General features: G+C 40.3%; 1 protein-coding gene across 2 annotated transcripts; it reads left to right on the top strand.

Moving 5' to 3' along the window:
- Positions 1-3,396: 3,396 nt before the first annotated feature.
- Positions 3,397-24,042, top strand: LOC129717712 (matrix metalloproteinase-2-like). Of its 2 annotated transcripts, none has more exons than XM_055667810.1 (9): positions 3,397-3,632; positions 3,733-3,885; positions 3,999-4,117; positions 22,060-22,221; positions 22,282-22,568; positions 22,649-23,170; positions 23,227-23,340; positions 23,674-23,823; positions 23,880-24,042. In XM_055667810.1, the coding sequence occupies exons 1-9, from the start codon at positions 3,450-3,452 to the stop codon at positions 23,990-23,992; spliced, it is 1,803 nt and encodes a 600-aa protein (XP_055523785.1). In that variant the 5' UTR covers positions 3,397-3,449; the 3' UTR covers positions 23,993-24,042. The 2 variants fall into 2 exon arrangements, with proteins under 2 accessions (XP_055523785.1, XP_055523786.1); XM_055667811.1 differs by having other exon boundaries at positions 3,500-3,632; positions 3,685-3,885.
- The last annotated feature ends 166 nt before the right edge of the window (positions 24,043-24,208 follow it).

The following is a 24,208-nucleotide window of genomic DNA, read 5'->3' as shown; positions in this document are numbered from 1 at the left end:
AATATGCTGGCCGTCCAATTTTTAGAAATATAGAATCTACTGAAAGTAAAAATAATAAAAATGTAAAAATTTAAGTGAATTTTTGGCACTTGACAAATGAAAAGACCACGTGGTTGAAGTGGCAAGGAGAGGGGGGGGGGGGGTAGGGTTGGCCAAAAGACCACGAAAGACCACAGCTTGGTTTAGGAACGACCCCTTGCGAGTGCAACAGGGCATTTAATGTAACAAACCGCCTAATGTACACACTTAAGATCTGATCTCGGGTTCGGGTAAAATATAATCCGAATTCACTCGGCAGCTTGGGGTTCAACCGCTATTTCAGCAAAAAGCAAGTTGGCTGAAGGTCGTTAGATCGTTTTGCCGAAACTTCGCAAAAAAACTACGCTTGATGAGACTCGTCTGTATTTTTTACCGATTTTATCGTTAAACACTACTGATGTGGGCGTCAGAAAAAAAACCATTACTGGCGATTTCACGGGACGCATTTAGCTCGTTGTCGAGTTTTGGCAACACAGCTGTCATTCCCATGAAGGAGATGGCCGCCATTTTTCCTTGTTAAAATTTGTACAAACGTGTTACGTGCGATTAAACAGGAAGCAGATGAAATTCATATTTGTTCAAGGATTAGCATTAGACGCAGTTTTGGAGTGAATGTTTTTCTTAATGCCCTGTTGACTACTAAAATTCACCGAGCATGTAATTTATCTTTTGAAAGAAAACTACTGAATTTTCAACGAAATTATTCCGCCTTAAAATCGTCTCTTTACTGTGCCGAAACATCCGGCTTATATAAACAAAAAGTCGTAAGACTAGTGTGACGCCTCTCGACAAGGTTTGCCAAGAGCTCAGTCGAATGCGTACTACGATTCTCAAATATTCGTGTCAGGCGATATTAGTTTCTCGAGATTCTCGGCAAAATAGATTCAGCCGAGATACTTGCCGAGCACTCGGCTGTCCAATCCTCGGCACAAATAATACCGAGATTCGGTGAGTTATTTTAAATGTGTATCTACGTCAACCTTGGGGTCATGGCTTGGCACGCAACCCTTCTATTTTTTTTTTTTTTTTTTTTTTTTTTGTAAATCGGTTCAGTAGTTTTACCGCAACCGTAAACACGGCAAAGTCATTTTTTAAGAAACACCATTCCGAGATAAACGCGATTAAAGTTTCAAGTTTGCTTATGTGGCCTGTCATGACGCTTTTTTGCCATTATATATTAGCTGCAACGAAATACGCTGGCGGAAGTCCCGAATAGCGCTCAATTTTTCGTCTTCTATTTGCCAACCCTTTGACGTCAGCAAGAATCCCAGGAACTTGACGGATTGACTACGGAAAGTACACTTGTTGGTATTTATTCTAACATTATGTTCTTGGAAACGATCGAGGACTGCCTTCAGGTTTTCATCATGTTCTTCCTGAGTCTTGCCGTGGATCAAAATATCATCCAAATTCCATGTTCCTTTGCAGCCTCCAAGAATCTTTCTTTGTAGGACTTCCTGAAATATGTCCGGTGCGTTACACAATCCAAAAGGCAGTCTAACGTACCGAAACACTCCGAACTCCGTACAAAAGTTCGTCAGATAACGGCTGTTCTCAGCGAGTTCGATGTGGTAAAACGCATTAGTTAAATCTATCGTCGAAAACCATTGAGCGCCATCCAAATCAAGTAAAATTTTTTCCAGAGTAGGCATGGAAAACGGCGATCTCTGAATATATCTGTTCGGGCCCCTCAAATCGATCACTAACTTTATATCATCCCATTATTTCGTTGCAGCTAATATACAATGGCAGAAAAGCGTCACCACACGACCGTGACGAGGCGCATCAAATCGCTCTAACTTTCTTTCTATCGCTCAGGTCTTTATAAAAATTTGTGAAAATGGTCTTGAGAAGTTATACTTTAAGATAATGCAATGAATTTTTTTCGATTTTTTGAAAACTAAACAGGTATTCAACCCCTTAAAACAACTGTTAGTGATTGCCGATGGAGAAGTTCCAGTTATGGTTCTCGTGTGATTGATATTTCTGCCGTTTAACATCGACCTAAGCGAAACTCATCACGAATGAGTTTCCGACAGTGGTAGGGAATTAATATTAGCAGTTCTCCACAGGGGGGGGGGGGGGGGTGTATGTGGATGGCCCCTAATTTGTTAATCGCTTATTTGCGACGCTAATGTCCGGTTAGCGGTTAAGTGATTGCGCTAGTTTTATGCTGGTTAGCGTACTGTTAGAATCGACAAAGAATTATTTACAAAAACGATGATCTACTGATGGTGCACATAAATTGCTTCGAATGATGACCAAGCTTTTCTGTGAAATTACTTAATTCAGATACTAATTGAGCTTTTATAAAAACATTCCTAAAAGTATTTATTTCACATACGAGCAAAATCACTGTTGTTGCTACTTGCTCTTAAAAAATCCTCAAGTATGAACACCATTTTGTGAATTTTGAACCGCTTATCTTAGATAGCACTCAAAAGTACTTATTTTCGTTTGTTTTATGTGCAATAAATATAGCCATATGACATTCAACTTTATAATAAGTTAGCGTTAGCGGTTAGCAAAATTTCCGCTGACATGGATTTAGCGTTTAGCGTTTAACGATCATTGAGCTAAATTCTCCAGTTATCGGATTAACGATTAGCATCTGGCCACGAAAAACGAAGATGTTGACGATTTAAATTTTCTCTTTCTTAGCGAAATTCTCGAAAATTGACATATTGTACAGTTAAATCAATATATTTATTTTAATAGTAATCACAAGGAAGTAACCAACTATCCAATGAACCATCCTCAGAAACCTGGATCAACCAAAACTATGTAAAGGGACAAGGCTGACCGAAATTTGACACAAGCAAAAAATGGGTGCGACGAAGTTTGCCGGGTCAGCTAGTTTAAGTTAAAAATGATGTACACGAAAAAAAAATTGATTTGACAAAAAAGGCTTCAAAACAATGCTCAGCAACAACGGTGTGTTAACAAGAACTGTGACCTCCTACTCATTGAACTTTTTATGGAACGATTAATAATTTTGTTCTAGTTCATTCAGGAACGTCGTTGTGCTGTTTCATATAAATTATTGAGTTGTAGCTTATTACATATTATTACATGTTAGCAGCTGAAAAAAAAGTTAAAAAAATAAAATTTTCGGTTTTAAACCACAAGCGTATGAACCAAACTGACTGATCCGATTGTTTACAAAGGCGTCTGACACGACGGGACTGGCATGATGGCAGCGTTGATGAACATAACTGCACGATTGTTTTAGATTCGCCGTTTTGTCGGGAGAAAGAGAATCTGTTTACGTCTATAAATGCTCTCGATGATGATTCCGAACGGGCCAGCAATTAGCATTCAAACGAGGGAACCTCATTTCAGTCTGATTGTGATTCTGGTGGGAACGAGATTCGCCATCGTTGCGTTGTGCGAAAGCAGTCCGTCGTGCGATGTTGATAAAGGTGAAATTAAATGGCGCGAAAAAACTGTTCGTCAATGACACCAGTCTGCTAGCGGGAATCGCCATTGTCCTGCTGTTGTTGGTCGGTTATGCTCCCTCGAGGTCGCGGGGAGCTCCGACCTGGGACCGAGTGGAAATTGTTACGTCCAGCCAGGTTCCCACGAAATACATGGTGGGTTTTGCTGATTTTGTATTGCGCGATAGCGTAACCTTCTCTTTCATAGTGTCTAGCAGACACAGAGCGACAAATTTGGTTAACGTAAAGCGTGTAGTTTGATTTCATGCGTCGATACGGTTACCTGGAGAAAGGCCCCAACCAGGCGGAAGCGTTGTACAGCGAGGAGGCTGTAGTAGAGGCAATCAAGAACATCCAGCGTTACGGGGCGCTACCGGAAACGGGACAACTGGATCATGACACGATTAAGGTTAGTTAGTTTTTTGTTGCCTAGTTTACATCGCAGTGGTAGCGACCTATCGAACTATTTCACTTCGTATGTACCGCGGTTGTAACGTTACGTCAACCCCAATCTCCGTGAAGCTGATGAGTTCCCCCCGTTGTGGAGTCAAGGATTTTACCGAAAACCACGATCACTCGGCGCGACAACGGCGCTTTGTAATTGGCTCAGAGAGTTGGCGTAAGAGGAAAATTACTTACTTGTAAGTATTGTTTGAAGTTTACATCTAGAAAAGTTTGCGGAAATCATAAATTATGGCAAATTATACGTGAATCAATTTCAGTTTCTAAGATAAACTCTTAGTTTCATTATTTAAGAAATATTGAGGTTTCTTGAACAGACTCCAAGAGATATAGAAAAAATAGAACAATTTTAAAAACAGTAGACAATAGTAAATTTTTGAGTACATTGGTGCTAAATAATTAGAATCCGCAACCAAAACCCTTTTGGGGCCATCCACATACCACGTGGACAGATTTTTCACGATTTTGACCCTCCCCTCCCCCTCCGTGGACAACTGCTCATATACATTCTAAAAAAATGTATGGACCGTGGACATTAGTCAACCCCCCCCCCAAAACTGTCCACGTGGAATGTGGATGGCCCCTTTGACAATCCTAAAGAGATCCCAGCACTTAGCTATAACGATGTCATCGGATGATGGGTACCAAGAGCCGTGTTACTCGTAAAAACAACGCGTGCGATGAACATGAAAAAAGCATCATAAAGTGAGACAAAACTTTCACTGTGCAATTGAATGCGGTATAAAGAGTACTTCACCCCGACAGGTATTCAATTTTTTGGGGCGTTGATCGAAGCCTCCAAAATTCCCAAAAGCAGGTGCGGTTAATAATGAATTTGCCGCTGGCAAATAATCCCACAATGGCTGGGTTGGTTAGGTTTGAAATGGGGAAAAGGGGAGGGCATCAGTGTACAATGAGATAACAAATTTACGAAGCGTACGTAATTGATAAAATATGCTGCTGCTGCTGCGGCTGCTGTGAAGATAGTTTATAGGCCAGAGGTAACCGATTGAAGACAATGCAACGAAAACATTGTTAAGTTGTCAGTATCGAAAGTGAAAGGAGAACCTTAACGTGGTGGTCCAAATTATAACATTATTTATTTCAAAGGGCGTGCATTAGCGTTTCGTGGAGTTTGACAGTGATTAATGAAATGCTCCAAGGTAATCGACCCTACTGTGATTATGGTTGGCTTTTTTTTCGAGAAACGTATTCACAAATACAAATAATCACCGCTTGACTTGTGTCCAATTGAAATATACAGTTTTACTTGACTAATTTCGTAAATACTTTTATCTTATTCAATCATTTGTTGACTTTCTTGCATTCCTTGTGTAGCAAACTATGATTCTCTATGCAGTCATACCTATTTCAACGCCGCTAAAGAGTGTACCAAAAAGTAGCTCTTAGTGCATTCAGATCACTAGTGCTGAACTGTTTCATAGAAAATAATAATAATACTAAAAATAACATTAAATCCATACAAAAAGTTCTTGATAATTTTAATAATTTTTCTTCACCAATCCGATTGTGGCGGTTCATTTCACGCGGTTGCTGCGATGAAGTACGATTAAGGATATAATCACTGAATGGCAGTTTCGAAACCTCTAACGAATATGAGAGGTCATTCATTTATTACGTGACGTACTAAGAAGAAGGGGATATTCAACGAAAAGTTCCATTGCGCGAGGCCCCCATGCAAAATTACTTTATTTAGGGGTGGGAGGTGTTACACAATATGTAAATATCTCTATTTTATAATTTATCTCTGATTTTATAATTAAAGCGCATTTTGACGCAAAATAACTTCAAAAAGAGATAAAAAACAACAGTTCTTATGAGAATCTATTTCGAAGTAGAATACTTCTCTCAGAAAGTTCGGCTACATAGGGATGTGAAATGAAAATCTAAAACCAAAAAAAGTGAAAAATATGTCCAATTTCAAATGCTAATTAATCGGTTAGTATTCGATGGATTTCCTTCGTTCTTGCAGCAATAGATTGGAAAATCTTCTAAGATTCTTCCCAAATGAAGATAATTGTAATTTTATACTTCAAACTATTGTACTATTGAAAATAGTCAAGTCTTGTCAAAACGAAAAATTCGACCTCTGATTGGTCTTTATATGATTGCTTCCCAAGCACGGTCGACAGAATCATATACCTTGCAATTGAAAATATGCTATTTGGCCTATATAAGAGCCTGTTTCAGCCGAATCCGCTCATAATAGTTCTAGACAGCGACAACAGCAGTCATCCCTTAGCAGCAGCAGTAGCATTGCAGTGGATACCAGCGATAGCGGATAGCGGCCACAACTGTGGCGTAGCAATGAATAGCGCACTAGTTGCAGCGTATCTCAGCATCGATAGCAGCTGGGCCAGCGGATGCAGGGACAGCGGATACCAATGGCAGCGTATAGCGGCCACAACTGTGGCTTGGCTACGAATAGCGTAGCAGTTGCAGCGGGTATATCTGACCATGAAGCATTTATGCAAAAATTGAATGAAAATTGTAATTGCAGCAATCGGCCTTTTTCAAGGCTACTAAATGTATTTGGAAGAGCATAATGAATGGTTATTAATAAACTGCAACTGAGGTTTGATGCTGTTGCAATTGCACAGCAGTGTGATGTTTATTACGATTGGTTGATACTGTGCATAACAAGCGGCACGAAACAAATCCGATTGCAAAATGACTGACATGCAAGCAGCCGGGTTGTCTTGTAAAAGTATTCTACTTCAACTTTGCGGTCGTGGCTTTGCATACAACCCTCCTGTGATTTTTTTTATAAATAAAAGCGTTTTGTGGGTCCATCGAATGAACTCCGATCTACTTCAAATTTTCATGGTTTATTTTTGGAGTAAAAAGGAAAATTTTTCCGCCCGGCGCTCATCGAAATCGCATGATATTACGAAAATGACCACTCTAATGAGTATACTCTGTTTAGTAGGTGTGGCATAAAAAATCCATTTCAAATTTTATTAAAAAAAAAAACCCAATTAATTCACCTAGCGGTGAGACCCAGCCTTTCTCATTCGAACTTATTTTTTGTTAAAATAAATTTACACTTCAATTTTTAGAAGAAAATACACTTTGAAAATTTCTTCTGGATTTATTTTCCACTTTACATAACGAATTTCAAATGACTACTCCTTATTACCGGAATACATCCTAGAATGGCCAAATTCTGCCCAATCCGGGTATTTCGATGGTGAGGATGCAGACTTTCTGTTTCAGGCAAACAGCTTAGGGGCCATCCACATATCACGTGGACAGATTTTTACCGATTTTTTTTTCATACATAACGGACAAAATTATAGTCCAATTACAATAAAATTCAATAGGGTTTTGTGGGGTAACTAGTCCTTCAATACGACACTAATTTTGAAAAAATGTTTCAGCTAATTCAAAGAAAAATAAGTGAGCTTCAAAGCCTCCGGAACCACATGTTTAATCGTAAATTAAGGGGTTTCAAGACAGCCGTTCATTTGACACCAGTTTCGTTTGAATTGGTTGTAAAGTTTCTGAGATAATGAAGTTTCGTGATATTCACTTTTTAAAATATGGGGCTCTAACTAAAAATCCCATTACAATGAAATTCAATAGGGTTTAATAAGGCCACTAGACCTTTCTTTTGCAACTGATTTCGTGAAAATCGGTCCAACCATTTCTAAGAAAAGTGAGTAAGTTTAAGCAGGCTTTGGTATTTGCTTTGCTTTTATAAAGTGATTCCACATTTTTATAAATCTAGATAAACATTTCAAAAGGTCCTATCTGCTTTTATCGTTTTTCTGGAGCGTCTTTTTATTTTGGTTATGGTTCAGCTTTAGTAACTTTCCCAAGCGTGGTTTTCGTTCAGAAGGCTAGAGTGATCCCTCCACTATCAACTCGTGCAAATAACGTGACATAAAAGGTGTTTAATAAGTTATGGTGATTGAATGAAAGTGATCGATCAAAAAATCGATCAAAGCAGATAGGAAATTTTGAAATGTTTCTCTAGAAATAACGGACAGAGTTACCAACCGATTACAATGAAATTCGATAGCAATCTATTGGACAACCAGACCTTTTACAATATCGCACGCTAGCCTGGGGGGCTAATGCGGTCTCGATCAACTAGATTAGTTGAGAGAATTCGTTATCGATATTGTTTTTGGCACATTTTGCATGTTGTAGGATAAGTACAACGATACACTGTGCCCCAGTGCTGAGTCGAGAAAATTGCCAGCTCTAAAAGTTCCTCGACCATATCGGGAATCGAACCCGATATCACAACCGTGTGAAAGAGCTAGCCGACCGACATCGCTAACCACAGAACCACGGGGACTAGACCTTTTAGTTGCAATTAATTTTATAGAAATCGGTCCAGCCATCTTTGAGAAAAGTGAGTGAGAAAAAAAAGTTGCACATACACACACACACACACACACACACACACACACACACACACACACACACTATGAGAAACAGCCACCCGTTTTTTAAGCGCCACCCTAGGCAAAATTGCTCTAATTCAGTCAATTTAAGAGCTACAAGAAAGTAGTCTTCAACAAAGCTGCTTAAAATCAAGTGATCTACAACTTTACTGAAAATAAAATTTTATTTTTTTTTAAATTTTAGTTGGTTTATTTCGTTGGTTCTAGGACCACCCTAATTTTCACCTCAGTTTAAATGTAAACCAAATTATAATAAGCAGCTTCGCCATATAAAGTATGGCTCTAAAATCACAAAAATGTATCGAAAACTCCATTTCCGCCTAAATTGACGTTCTGTACCACTGTGCAATGTTGCTATTCTAATTTTCTAGCATTTTTCACATTATTTACTTCTAATGAACTAATGAATGACATTTAGGGAATTATTTGGAATTCCTCATCTCAAAAATTTATAAGTACCGTAAACTGGGGTGACTTTGATCACTGTACCTCTTTTTTGAAAATGTGGTAAAAAAGCACTCGTAGTGCTTGGAATTTGTCGTAATCTTCACTGATTGTGTGGATATATGTCTGATTGCTACTATTCATGCATTTCCTGCTATTTGAAGAATGTTTTTCATGCTAAAATAGTAATTGAAAATAAAGTGTATTTTTGCGATTTTTGTTGCTTACAAACAATCGGTTCAAGCATATTCAAAACAACAAGATGCAATACGTAAAGTATTTTTATTAGGTTCCCTGATTAGTTCTTAAGATGAACAAATATTATAGCAATGCATTTAATTGTTATTTTTTCAAGTTTTTCCTCGAAGACAATGTTGAGTCCCAATAATCTCCACAGCGTATTACATATTTCTTCTAAGCAAAAATCCAAGACGTGAAGTAACATGCAAATTTGGATAATTGCATAAGTCATATTCCACGTGGACTAGTTTCTGATGATTTTAGACCTTCCCTCTCAATGAATAATCATTCATATATATTCTAAAAATTTTGTATGAATCTTGGACATTCGCCAACATTAACTGTTCACGCAGAATGTGAATGGCCCCCAAATTGCTTTCCATATTTATAAACTCGTTTAAGTCGTTTTAGGCTGTTTAATCTAGTGAAAGTAGCAAAAAGTTACTCCAAATTCATAAAAATAATGAAGTGTCGCCCCGGAATGATGATTGGTGTAAAATTTCTAGAGCATATTTAAAAACAGCAAAATTGCTGCTAAACTTTTGAAGTAGTGACTGAATCTCTCTCAATGCATGCCAGTACTTATTTTGAAAATATTAAACAATATTTTTTCCTGCATGTTCTGAAAATATTCAAGATGCAATCAAAAAAAGTGATCAAAGTCACCCCAGTTTACGGTATTAAAAAATCGATTTTTCTCGAAAACAATTTTTTTTTTTTAGATAACACCAGGTCTTGGCGGTTATTCATTTCTAAGATATCAAATAAAAACCATATTGAACATTACATAAACTAATGCTAGTGTTTTTCTTCAAAAGTGAAGCTTTGATCGCTTCGAGGCATCACTTCCCTAAGCCCGAATGAGATGAAATTTCGTATAAAGACATGTTTCGAGAACTTTTGAGATTTACTGCGAAACGAAATTCAAAGTTCAAGTTTTTCCCATACGTTCCCTTGGCTCAACTTAAAATTTTTAATTCCCAGAAGTCGATTTTTCACCCAACATTTGGCATAAAAACTGCTGACAATTTTATAAGCATATTTTACATTGGTCAAAAATGTGAAACTTTAACCGCTTTGATGCACGTGTTCTCGCAGTTAGAATGGCTGAAATTTTGCAAGGGGACTTTTATATAAAGGAGACAGAACTTCCATCCATCCTAATACAACCACAAAGTTTTATAGAATTCTGAAAGGGCCAGCTCCTCAGTCAAGTTGGCGGGAAATACGTCGTCAAACTATTTCAATTTTCTTTTCGGCAAAGTCATTTGCTATTTACTCATTTATTTACTATTACTGCCACACACCTAAACTTGAGGGCTTCGATAGCTTAGATAGCGATCTGATATTAGTAAACTTTACTAAACAGTTAAAATCTTTTGAAGAAATGTTGTCTATACAAACATTCAGCACCACAACCCTGCCTAGGTAGTGTTTCGCAAACAAAAAAATATTATGCGAAAAGCGGAAAGATCCCTTGACATGCATTTTGAGGTATCATGTCCAATTTAAGCATGTATCATATTAGATCTGTTGAGTTAATTAGGAACAATTTTGTGACTACACTCTAAGCCTAAACAGCGTTTATTCATTCTTAATCTGCGCTCAAGAATACGACACGATAGATTTCTCAATCTGCTTCCGATGCATTAGTTTCAGTGAAATAATGTTCTTTGTCAGCTGTAAGAATTTTGTGTTTGCTGTAAGAATCTCCAATAAAAAATAAAAAAAAAACCTAAATTAATCCACCTAGCGGTCAGACCCAGCCTTTCTCATTCAATTTTTTATTTGTAAAAATAGATTTACATGACCGCTTCAATACAATAAATGTATATTCACTCTTTAGGTTCTAAAATATTGATGTTGTAATCTATACATATAAAAATGCAGTCAAGTCTGTCTGTCTGTCTGTCTGTCTGATCCATATAGGCCCGAAAACTACCGAACCGATCGACGTGAAAATTTGTATGTAGGGGTTTTTGGTCCCGATAAAGGTTCCTATGATAGTTTGAGACCCCTCCCTCTTCTGGAAGGGAGGGGTTCCATACAAATGAAACATAAATTTCTGCGTAACTCAAGAACAAACCAAGCAAATGAAACCGAATTTGGCATGTGGATGTTTTAAGGGGTAACTAATATGTCCATAATAGTTGGATGAAATACAAATTTGTGCACATCTCGAGAACTAATCAACCAAATGGAACAAAATTTGGCAGGTAAATGTTTTTAGTGGTAACAAATATGTACATAATGGTTTGACACCCGACTCCCTCTTCTATAAGGGAGGGATCCCATGAAAACGAAACACAAATTACGCACAGCTCAAGAACCAATCAAGAAAATACAACCAAATTTGGTATGTGATTGTTGTATAGGTAACAAATATGTCCATAATGGTTTACGCCCCTCCCTCTTCTGGAAGTACAAATTTCTGCACATCTCGCGAACTAATCAACTAGATGGAACCATATTGACAGGTGAATGTTTTTAGTAGTAACAGATATGTTCCATAATAGACTTCAGACAACATTTTGAATTGTAAGATGGCAACTTCCGGTTTCTGGAAAACAGCCTGAAATGGACGATTCCCATAAAATATTAGTATTTCTGGAACCAGAAAGATGCACAGAAGCTAAAAATTGATCACAGACACAATCTTGAATTTTAAGATGATGACTTCCGGTGTCTGGCAAACAGCCGAAAATGACCAAATACCATTCAATATGAATGTTTTCGGAACCAGAATTACGCCCAGATGACAGAAATTGATTTCACAGGCAATTTTAAAGTCCAAAATGACGACTTTCGGCTTCTGAAAAACAGTCCAAAGCGACCAAATATCACCCAATATGAGTTTTTCTTTAACCAGTATCCTAAATACAATTTTGAAATCCAAGCTGGCGGTTTGTGAAAACCAGCCTAAAATAAACAAATACTATCCAATATGAGTATCTCTGGAACCAGAATGATGCAAGGAGCTAACAATTGACCTCAGGCACCATTTTGAATTGCTAAATGGCAACTTATAGGCAACAGTCGGAAATGACCGAATAATACTCAATATGGATATTTCCGTAAACGTGATGATGCATAGAAACCAAACATTGACCCTGGACACCATTTTGAATATAAAGACGACCACTTTTAGTTTCTGGAAAATAACCAAAAATACCTCCCAATATGGGTATTTCCCGTGTCAGATTGATACCAGAAAGGATATTGTCATTTCGATAAAACCAATCATTTCAAACGGTTTGTTATTTGACTTTGATCATATCCTATGACCGATTCGTCGTGCATTTGCAGATTTTAAACACATTCAAGGAATCAATGAATTTGGAACGTTCAAATAGTACGATACCACATTTAAATTATGTTGAGGCCACATATATCGATCAAAGCAGGTATAGTTTTAAATAGTCGTTGAATTTCTCTTCTTTCCATAACTTTTGAGCCACATATCAAATTGTTATGAAGTTTGTTATTTGTAAGTTCAAGAGATGACTCGTTCGTATGACACTAGTTATGTTCAAATAAGTCATGTAATCTTTGAGACAATAGACTTTCGTTGTTTTATTAACAATTTAATACATAACGGTTGCTTAAGTTCGATTATAATCAAATGAAATGGGAACGTGTAGGGCAGCCAAACTTTGAAACCACGTGTTCAATCATAATTCATCAGTTAACCCTTAACTAGCCCGCTCATCTGATAATAATAATCAAATCGGTTGTGTAGTTTCTGAGATAATGAAGTTTCGTGATTTTCGCAAGTCGGTACATTACAAATGAAGTTACAGTTCGATTACAGTAAAATTCAAAAGGGGCTTCTGAGGCAGCTAGACCATTCATTTGACACTAATTTTGTGGAAATCAGGTCGGCCATCTCTGAGATAAGTGAGTGAGTCCAAGTAGTCTTCGGAATATGTTCCTTTGCATAGCTGGATTTCACATTTTTAAACATAACAGGCAAAGTAATAGTCCGATTGCAAAACAAATCAATAGGGTCTTATGGGGCAGCTAGACCTTCCATTTGACACTGATTTTATGAAAATCGGTACAGCCATCTCTGAGAAACATGAGTGAGATTAAACAGTCTTCAAAACACGTTTTTTTTCATAACTTTTGAACCACATGTTTAATCTTCATAAAATTCGAAAGTTAAGGGTTTTTCAGGTAGCCCGTTCTTTTGAGACCAATTTTGTTCAAATCGGTTGTGTGGTTCCTGAGATATTGTTGTTTACATAACCTCTAAACTAAAAATTCGATTACAATAAAATTCAATAGGTCTTATGGGGCACCAAGACCTTTCATTTGAAATTAACTTCATGAAAATCGGTCCAGCCATCTTTGAGAAAAGTGAGTGAGAATAATAATCTGCACATACACACACACACATTTCTGCGTAACTCAAGAACAAACCAAGCAAATGAAACCGAATTTGGCATGTGGATGTTTTAAGGGGTAACTAATATGTCCATAATAATTGGTAAAACACAAGTTTGTGCACATCTCGAGAACTAATCAACCAAATGGAACAAAATTTGGCAGGTAAATGTTTTAGTGGTAACAAATATGTACATAATGGTTTGACACCCGACTCCCTCTTCTATAAGGGAGGGATCCCATGAAAATGAAACACAAATTACGCACAGCTCAAGAACCAATCAAGAAAATACAACCAAATTTGGTATGTGATTGTTGTATAGGTAACAAATATGTCCATAATGGTTTACGCCCCTCCCTCTTCTGGAAGTACAAATTTCTGCACATCTCGCGAACTAATCAACTAGATGGAACCATATTGACAGGTGAATGTTTTTAGTGGTAACAGATATGTTCCATAATAGACCTCAGACAACATTTTGGATTGTAAGATGGCAACTTCCGGTTTCTGGAAAACAGCAAAAAATGGCCGATATCCACCCAATATAATAATATCCGGATCTAGAATAATACACAGGAGCTAAAATCGACCACAGATAGCATTTTAAATTCTAAGATGGCGACTTCCGGTTTCTGAAAACAGCCGTTTGCCGTTCAAAATCCAGAAATTGTCTCCAAATGCCATTATGAAATCCAAGATGGCGACTTCCGGTGTCGGAAAAACAGTTCTCTGAGAAAAGTGAGTGAGAATAATAATCTGCACATACACACACACACACACACACACACACACACACACACACACACACACACATACACACACATATACAGAAAATGCTCAGCTCGTCGAGCTGAGTCGATTGATATATGCCATTCGGCCCTTTGGAGCACTTTTATACTTTCGGTTTTGCAAGTGATTGCTATACCTTTCTAGGAGAAAGGCAAAAACAAAGATGAATTCTACGCACACTCTCTTAGATTACACTGGTGCTAATGTTCGTGAGATCTTGCAAGGATAAGTCTATCGAAAAAAGTTTTATTGCTGACTGTCCTTTCATGAAATAACACAACAAAATATTTTGCGAGCTTGCATAAAAGACACAATCGTGGACTTGGAATTTACTGCCGAATCTTGGTAAGGCTAATACAAATTTCGAATTCTTTTTATGTCTAAGGTTATCAAAGTTAGCAAAGGGGGTGGCAAAAAATAAATAACACCGAGACGAAAAAAAACATCTTTGATCAAATTTGTGTGCAAGTTATGACGATTGTAACTTGCACTCAAATAAAGGTTGAAAATTAACACTTTATTATTAATATTATTTATTTCGCTTGCCTTTTGACGACTTTCCCGCTGTCACTGGAGTTGTTAGTTGCTAAATAAAGCATTTATGCTGTCAGAAAACCAATAAAATGAACAAAATGGTTTGAGCTTTTTTTTTCTTCCCTTGCAATATTCAAGATTTTTGATTTTTGACATAAAATGAAAATAAAATTTGTAACGGCTTAATTTATTGCCGAAAACGGCACAAAATTTCCGAATGTCTTAAATGTTGCAGAACTATGGTTTTATAATTTTTTGACGTAGGACTACGTCTTACCGTAAGGGGTCCGTTTTGAGATTTCTCTTGTTTATATCTAAGGGAAGTCGTCTGACTTCTTACTCTTCTTACTCACCCACCTCGATGATCCCTGTTGTATTTTTCGTAAGTGATGCCATTCCCTCGGAAAACACTTGAATGTTTTTAATGCTTAGTTCTATCGTCTGAAGGTTACCGAAGAATCTGCATCTTTAATATCCTTAAAATCAAATGTGTCATCCATCAATGATTATAATCCATTCATTGACCCATCTGAATTGTACTCTCCGCATAAGCAATATGCCTCAACAGGTATGTTCCAAACTTTATCCAGAACGGAATCAAAAGTAGAAATAAGCTTACACTATTCACTTCCGACATTGAGCAGCTGTATGCTGTTCTTATGCTTCACGCAAAACCGTATTAACTCCTTGCGCACTTTTAGATCTTTTGGTATTTGATAGTGATGATCCAAGTCGATCTCTACACCCGTATTTGTACGCTTTGTACTTTATTTGAATGTTCACTGGGAAATATTTTAGATTATAACAGGTGACATCATAAAACAAAACATAAATCAAAACAACGAAACATGTTGTTCAGCAACACTGCCAGCCAGCCATGGTATGAACACTGAACCGTGCTGCACTGGTGCGGGTTTTGCATTGCGACACGATCCGACGAGTCTTGCTACCACCACTCAGGGTTAGTGTTAGACAGACGGCACGAAGGGCGAAACTTGTAACACCGAAGGCAGTGTCAGTGTTATATGATCGCCTTAAGCTTCGGCAAACACCGGCGCCGGTGGATCTAGCTTCGGAAAACGCTGGTCCCACCTAAAGAATAATATCAACAATGTGAGTATTTTTGGAAACGTTTCGCTTCGCATTAGGCCTAGCAGAGCCATATCGCAACGACCGAGTCCAAACATTCGGCTACGGTGCTTTCACGAAAGTGAAGCCCTCGTTTCCGGTGTTTGCCGAAGCTTGAGGCACCAGTGGCGATCGTATAACACTACCACTGGCTTCGGTGTTTCATGTTTTGCCCTTCGTGCCGTCTGTCTTACACCAACACTGAGTGGCAATTGCTAAGCACGCCGTTTTAAATATATCCCTCAGTGCAGAGCGTGTTTTGGACATGGCTGCTGCCAGCAAGCCAGATGATAAGTTTTAACGCACTCGGGGTTTTCAATTTCAACCAATCAGCGAGTGGTTCCCAAAGTGGATGCAAATCTATATCTATACTAGTTGTCTCCCCTTAGAGTTATATTAAACATTTCAATCATGTATAGAGATGTTAGAATCGGTTTGGTTTATGCATTATTCGATTCCTATATTATATAAGATTTGTTATCAGCATCAAGAGTACGACATGACATTATACCAGTTATTATTTAGAAAAATATTTCAAAATCAATATCATTCAACTAACAACGTGCACGATTCCCATACACAGATATCGCCTTTACTCCTCGCATCTTCATCACTACCACGCGGCTGGTCGTTTCATCGACTATCCAACTATTTCCATGGAAGAGATGGTCTCATTTTCATGCATCAAAGCAGTACAGGCATGCGGCTCGCATTCATTTCCAATCTGGCTTCTGGAACAGAAGCATCAGCAGCAGTTTTAGGTATCTTTAAAGAGATGATGCATATGAAGCACATTCAACTGCACAACTTTTTTAAGTTCCGTCCTTCTCGCTTCTGCGTTTACGAAGTTGGTTTTCTCTAAGGCAATGAAATGAGGCATCTGAAGATATCGGGCTTACTTACCTTACCTAGCAGGCTAGAGCCGGGGTGGCTCGTGCTGTATCAAGAAGTCGTCTCCATTCCAATCGGTTCTGGGCTGTATGGCGCCATGCTCCCAGGCGTCTTATGACTCGTAGGTCACTTTCAATCTGATCAAGCCATCGTGTACGCTGTGCTCCTCTGTTTCTGGTGCCGGAGGGGTTACTGAAAAGGGTCGTTTTAACCGGGTTGTCGTCCGGCATCTTTGCGACGTGTCCGGCCCATCGCAATCTATTAACTTTGATCAGATGTGCAATGGGGGTCTCTCCTAGCAGCGCGTGCAGCTCATGGTTCATGCGTCTACGCTATTCTCCGTCTTCAGTCTGTACTCCACCGTAGATGGTTCGCAGCACCTTCCGTTCGAAAACTCCAAGGGCGTTGAGGTCCTCTGAGAGCAGTGTTGTCGTCTCTAGCCCATTGAGGACTACCGGTCTAACTAGTGTTTTGTACAGCTTCAACTTTGTACGGCGGCGCACTCGATTGGATCTCATTGTCTTGCGAAGTGCAAAGTAGGCACGATTTCCCGCTTGAATGCGTCTCCGGATCTCCTTGCTGGTGTTGTTGTCAGCGGTCACCAGCGATCCTAAGTACACGAACTCGTCTACCACCTCAAGCTCATCGCCGTCTACGGTGATCCGGGGTGGAAGGCTGACATTGTTCTCCTTGGAGCCTATTTCCTTCATGTACTTAGTTTTCGATGCAGTCCGATACGCTTAGCTTCCGCTTTCAGTCTGGTGTAGGTTTCCTCCACCGTTGCAAAGTTTCGTGCTATGATGTCGAAGTCATCAGCGAAGCCGTTAAGCTGAACCCGTTTCGTAAAAATCGTACCACTCGTGTCGATGCCCACTCTTCGTAAAACACCTTCGAGGGCGATGTTAAACTCGAGAGCATCCCCGAGACACGCATGTAGCACATCACACGGTTCATGGTAGCCTTGATCAGCCGCGTCAGTTTATCCGGGAAGATATCCTCGTTTTCGTGCATGATCTGCCATAGCTGTTCTCGATCAACTGTATCATAGGCTGCCTTGAAGTCGATAAAAATGTGATGCGTGGACACGTTGTACTCACGACATTTTTGCAAAATCTGTCGGATTGAAAAAATTTGGTCCGTGGTTGCGCGGGCTCTCATGGAACCCGCCTGGAACTGCCCCACGAACCTCCTTGTTAAAGGTGTTAGACGTTGGAATCGACCACCTCGCTGCCGTTCGTGATGAGGTTACCTTCCATATCCTTGCAAAAGTCGGCTCGCGGCACATAGCCTTTACGGGATTGGTTAACCTTTTCGTAGAACTTTCGCGTCTCATTAGCAGTGAACAGCTCTTCTAGCTCTTCATGGTCACGATCCTCTTGCTGGCGCTTTTTACGTCTCAGGATAGCGGTCATGTCGTTCCTTGCCCGTCTGTATTTGACCAGGTTCTCTCTCGTCCTTACCCTCAGGTAATTTACCCAGGTCCGGTTTTTCTCTGTCACCGCTGCCTGGCATTCCCCATCATACCAGTCGTTTCTGCCACTCGGCGCCTCTGTTCCTAGTGTCGTTGTCGAGGATTCCCTAATGGCGGTGCGGATCATGGTCCACCCATCCTCGAGAGAAGCTGCGCCGAGCTCCTCTGCCGTGGGTAGTGCCGCTTCAAGCTGTTGTGCGTAGACTTCGGCAGCTTGCGGGTCCCGTAGCTGCTTGATGTTGAGCCGCGGGGATCGGTTTTGTCGTGACTGGTAGAGAGTCGACAGTTTTGAGCGCATACAAACCGCCACTAAGTAGTGGTCCGAGTCAATGTCCGCACCTCGGCAGGTGCGTATGTTGGAGATGTCCATGTAAAATCGTCTTTTGATGAGCACATGGTCAATTTGGTTCGTTGTTTGTTGGTCAGGTGATTTACAAGTGGCTTTGTGGATGTCCTTGCGGGGGAAGAATGTACTTCGGACTACCATTCCTCGGGAAGCTGCAAAGTTGACACATCATTGGCCGTTGTTGTTCGTTTCGGTGTGCATACTTTCGTGTCCGATCACCGGTTTATACAAGTCTTCCCTTCCGATTTGAGCGTTCATATCCCCGATGACGATCTTGATGTCCCGCTGCGAGCGGCCGTCGTAGACGTCCTCCAGCTGCGCGTAGAAGGCTTCCTTTTCGCCATCGGGTCTTCCTTCATGCGGGCAGTGCACATTGTGATGGAGTAATTGTAGAACCGGCCTTTAATTCTCAATACACACATCCTGTCGCTGATCGCCTGCCACTTGATCACACGACTTTGCATCTCACCCAACACAATAAAGCCCGTACCCCGCCCATTCGTTGTGTTGCCGCTCTGGTAGTACTGGCCCCTGCGCCCACACATTCTCCGTACAGTTTCTCCTTTCCGACAAAGTCCCTGCAGCGCTACGATGCCGAAGTCACGGGGTTTCAACTGATTCAGTAGGATCCTGTCGCCACCCGGGATGTTCAGTGATCTACAGTTCCATGTTCCGAGTTTCCAATCAGTGTCCTTTTTTCGTCGCCTAGGTCGTTGCCGATTGTTTCGATCCGTTTCTTCTTCTTGATTATTCGTAGTAAAGTGTTTTTGCCATGCTACCTTACTATTTAGGGTGGCGATGGCTAGTCCCGTGACGGGGCTGCCGTCTTAGATTTAGCTAGCGAGAGACCGCGTTTCATGATTCAGCCGCCCGCTCCGGGTCAGACGCTGTTGTACGCCGCCTTAATATGGGGAAACAGCCGCGTACGTTCCCCCTTCCAAGTCAGCATACACCCAAGGTTTCCACCGGGGGTTGGTTACCCGATCTCCGCTAAGGTTACTCGTATTCCGGTCGGCACCTCGTAGAGGTTGGGATAGGAGTTGCTGGACAGAGGTGAATAACCGCAGTAGGGTCTCAGGTGACACGTGTCCAACCATTTACCAAGATATCGGGCTATAAGACCGATATCCTCAGATGTCTACAATTCCGAAAACGTCATGACAGAATAATGTGTTCCTCAAACTCACTTTTTCCACTCTAAAAAGATCCATGATGGTCTAGAATGTAATTAGTCTGAAATATTCCCACACATGATTCCAAATATAGACATGGCAGACCATAATATCCAATGAAAATGCCGACCGTTTTCAAGCCTGATTATTTTGCTACGTGACCAACTAGCGCTAACAGCAATACGAGCGTCGCACACCCCTGAAATATATTTTTCGTGACAATCATTATGCGGCGCTAGTGTACAAGTAATTTATAACGTATTTCTAATTGAAATTCTACACTAAATTTTCGATAAATATTGCTCGTACTTGAACGTCTTTGTATACCCTAGATAAACGGGTTGATAAGGGTTAATAAGGTGTTCTTCAGATATCTGATATCTTGTGGTCCTCGTGGATCTGTAGTTGGAGATGTCGGTCGGCTAACTCTTTCACACACGGTTGTGATGTCGGGTTTGATTCCCGATCAGGTCGAGGATCTTTTCGTGCTGGAAAAATTCTCGACTCAGCACTGGGGCACGGTGTATCGTTGTACTTATTCTACAACGTGCAAAATGTGCCAAAAACAATATCGATAATGTTTGTTATACACAGACTTCGCAGCCAACTGTTTAGTGTACAGGACAATTACGGGGCTCGCGCTACTATCCTACTGACACTAACAGTTTCTCCCGAACCGAGACTCGAACCTACGACGACTAGCTTGTTAGATCAGCATCGTACTTCGAGACCATCTGGGAGCAATACAATTCCTACTTATAATAAAACTGACCAGAGGTAAAGCTATAGAGCCTCTTCAGGGAATTGTGATTGTGACACGGAGTTGGTAAGAAGAACGAGGTTTCGATAAGATTTTTTCCTCTTCACAAAATAAGTCCTTCTGGTAATAAAACTGATCAGAGGAGTATCTATTCTCTCCAGGGAATGGTTATTGGGGATATTGGTACGGGGAACGAGGTTTCGATAAGACTCCTTCTTCTTGACATAATAAACCCTTTTTAGAATAAACCAGGCCAAAGAGAAACGTTAGGTTATAGAGCTCCAGGGAATTGTAATTTGGTGATATTGGTAGCACAGAGAACAGACATACATGTTCATATAAAGAAATTTGAAAATCGTGTGTAGAAATTTGAATCAGAAAACGTTAATACGCTCACGACATCTGTCTTGTGGTGCCCCAGTTGCACTGCATAAATATTGCCGTATCGATATTTTATCGATATCAGTACTTGGTTTGTAAGTGACGAGAGCGCCACATAGCAGGAGCATTACCATTTACTGGTAAATGTTTTTACACATCTTTGAAAATAAGATGAACGTCTGTTTTCTGTGTTCGTAGGATTGAAAGAGGCTCGGTATAGTAGAGCAATAAGTTTGAAACGGAAGGGTAAAACCTCACACATAAGAACGGATATAAATGAAAAGCATATCATTTACCTTAATAGTGTATGGGTAGTAGTACCCCCTCGAAAAATATCCCTGTGGGTACTCATCCACTCGGGATTACAGGACAAAATTGATAATATATCAACATTTTCAATGCTCGAAATATAATTAAAATTGCCGTGCACACGCCTGAGTGACGGCAAGCGAGCGGCCGTTTCTAACATCAGATCTAAAACCTCTCTTCCACCTTTCTTCTATTTAAGCTATACATCGCGAGCTGTTTTTATTCCAATTTTGACAGCGTCGCCACTCTATATTTATTTACAGGTAATCTAGTCTGACTATACACCAGAAAGGCGCCGAGACACTCACCGTCATAGCAACTGTCACATCAAAACGGATAACGGCAATGCAAAATCATACAGCTCGCCTGTTTTGATGTTGACAGTTCCCTTCACGGTGAGTGTCTCGGCGCCTCTCTGGTGTATAGTCTGACTAGAGTGCCTGTAAATAAATATAGAGTGGCGACACTGTCAAAATTGGAATGAAAACAACCAAATAAACTCGTGTGAGGATATAGGCTGACTACTCTGGTGTATAGGCTGACTAATGTGAACGGAGGCGAAGTTCAGCGTTGCCACATCTACATCCCTCCCGCATTCCTTACTACCCACTCGAGAATAATGTGTGACGCCGGCCCTGGCGATACTACCAATAACAGATCAAATGTCTATGGTCACGGTGATGAGTCCACACTGAAAAAATGAAGCCAACTCGTACCTTTTATCGATAGATTTACTTCGAATTATTTTAGACAAATATTTATAATTCTGTCAGTTGTATGGAAAGGTTCCTTAAAAAGATTACGTCGGATAATTAACCTTTTTTCGTTTGAAGCATTGCCAACTGGAGTAGCAAAGTAGGCGAGGACTCGGTTGCCAAGTTCATGCAGAAAGCCTTCGACGAGTGGGCCAAATACAGCAACCTGCGATTCGTTCGGGTGTATGATCCTTCCGCAGATATCATAGTAGGCTTTGGCAGTGGGCACCACGGAGACAAGTAAGACATGTCAAGGTTACCAATTATGTATTTCAGTGGTAATCATAACCGCTCCAACAGCTACCCGTTCGATGGTCCAGGTAACATCTTAGCCCACGCTTTCTACCCGTACGAAATGAACGCCTATGGCGGGGACATCCACTTCGACGAAGACGAAAACTGGAAAGAAAATTCATCCCAGCTGGCTGAAGGTGTTGATTTCTACTCGGTTGCGATTCACGAACTTGGTCACTCGCTAGGGTTAGCCCATTCCCCTGTGTATTCGTCACTGATGTTTCCGTACTACAAAGGAATCACCCAGGGGACACTGGACTACGATGATATTCTAGCAGTGTACAAACTGTACAGTAAGTCAAATGATCGTACCCAATTGACCAAATTGGCAGGAGACCTATTAAAAGTGATTATTGTCCGGTATGGTTTGCAGTTCAAAACCCCTACATCACTGATGAACCCTTCTATCCGATAAACACGACCAACTCAGTGGAAGAAGATAGTGAGGAATACGAAGAACGCACAGAACAAGTACCAGGAGAACCTGCGTCGAAGCTGCCGGACTTCGTCACCGATTCTGTTTCTAGCGACGTTGAACCGACGACTAAACTGTATGATCTACCGATAACGTACGTTGGAGATTACACTACCGTGGATGATCACATAACCAGGTATTACGGTAGTGACCACACCACAAACGTAGTTACGCAACCTGAGCCGCAGTACACAGAAATACCGGACGTGTGTGTCGGTAGTTTTGATGCGGTTGGCGTCCTGCGAGGGGAAGTGTTCATCTTCAAGGGGGCCTACTTGTGGCGCCTGACGGAGAAGTACCGGATTAAGGAAGGCTACCCGGTTAAAATTTGGCAAGTGTTCAAACACTTCCCAACATATATCACCAGAATTGATGCAGTGTACGAGCGGGAGTTTGACAACAGTATTGTTCTGTTTTCGGGTGAGAATTGACTCCGATATTTGTAACTGTATCTGTATCGTTTATTTAACAAGCAGGAAATAGGTATTGGATTTTCGATGGGCAAAACTTCCTTCATCCTGATGCTCGTTCAATCACCGATTTTGGGTTACCGAGTAGCTTGGAAAAGATAGACGCAGCGATGGTTTGGGGTAAGTTTGCATTGCAATCAACGATGTTTTATTCCATGACTTTAAAGAATATTTGCGAGTACATATTTAGAAAAAATCCTATGCAACTTTAAAATTTTAAAAAAGTATTTAAATAAATGCATATAATTCGTTCGCAGAATAACGGAGTGAGCTCAACTAGAAATTTTTCAAATTACATGTTTTTTGAAATGTCGGTAATTAAAGGAATTGTAACGAAAGAACGGTGTAAATGAATGATGTTTCAATGATAAAATATATTTGAATTCTAATCATTCAATGTAGGAAATAAGCCAGACCAAAATAAAACTAATCGGTAGTTCAATACGTTTCCAGCGAAAAATCAAAAAACCTACTATTTTGCGGGCGACCAATTCTGGCGGTACAATGACACGGCGCAGAGAATGGACGAAGGTTACCCGATGTCGATTGATCGATGGTTTGGAATTCCATCGAATCTGGATGCAGCCACATCCGGCGCCAACGGTAATTCGCTTTTAATCTCGCTACTCAGCATATAAACAACGGTTCCATTTTCGCAGGGAAAACCTACTTCTTCAAAGGAAACTACTATTGGCTCTACAACAACGAACGGGTCCGGCCGGAACGGGGCTACCCTCGGAAAGCTAGCAATATATGGCTCGGTTGCCGGTAAAAAATAAAACATTAAACTTATCCTCACTGCCAGAATCAAAGAAAATAAATTACCGATCATTTTGAAAGAAGCCACATCTTGTATACAAGTTTCTCGCTCTTTATTACACGAGTGGCGGGCTAAATAATGCCCGCCCAGTCGCATCCATTGAACTGAAAACTGTAAATATTTACCAGTTCACATGCGCCGTGCGCAGAGATGCCAGATATACAGACA

The sequence above is a fragment of the Wyeomyia smithii genome, chromosome 1 (assembly GCF_029784165.1).
Source record: "Wyeomyia smithii strain HCP4-BCI-WySm-NY-G18 chromosome 1, ASM2978416v1, whole genome shotgun sequence".
In the NCBI taxonomy this organism is placed as follows: Eukaryota; Metazoa; Arthropoda; class Insecta; order Diptera; family Culicidae; genus Wyeomyia; species Wyeomyia smithii.
Note: the sequence above shows the minus strand (reverse complement) of the source record. Positions and strands in the feature narration are given on the sequence as shown.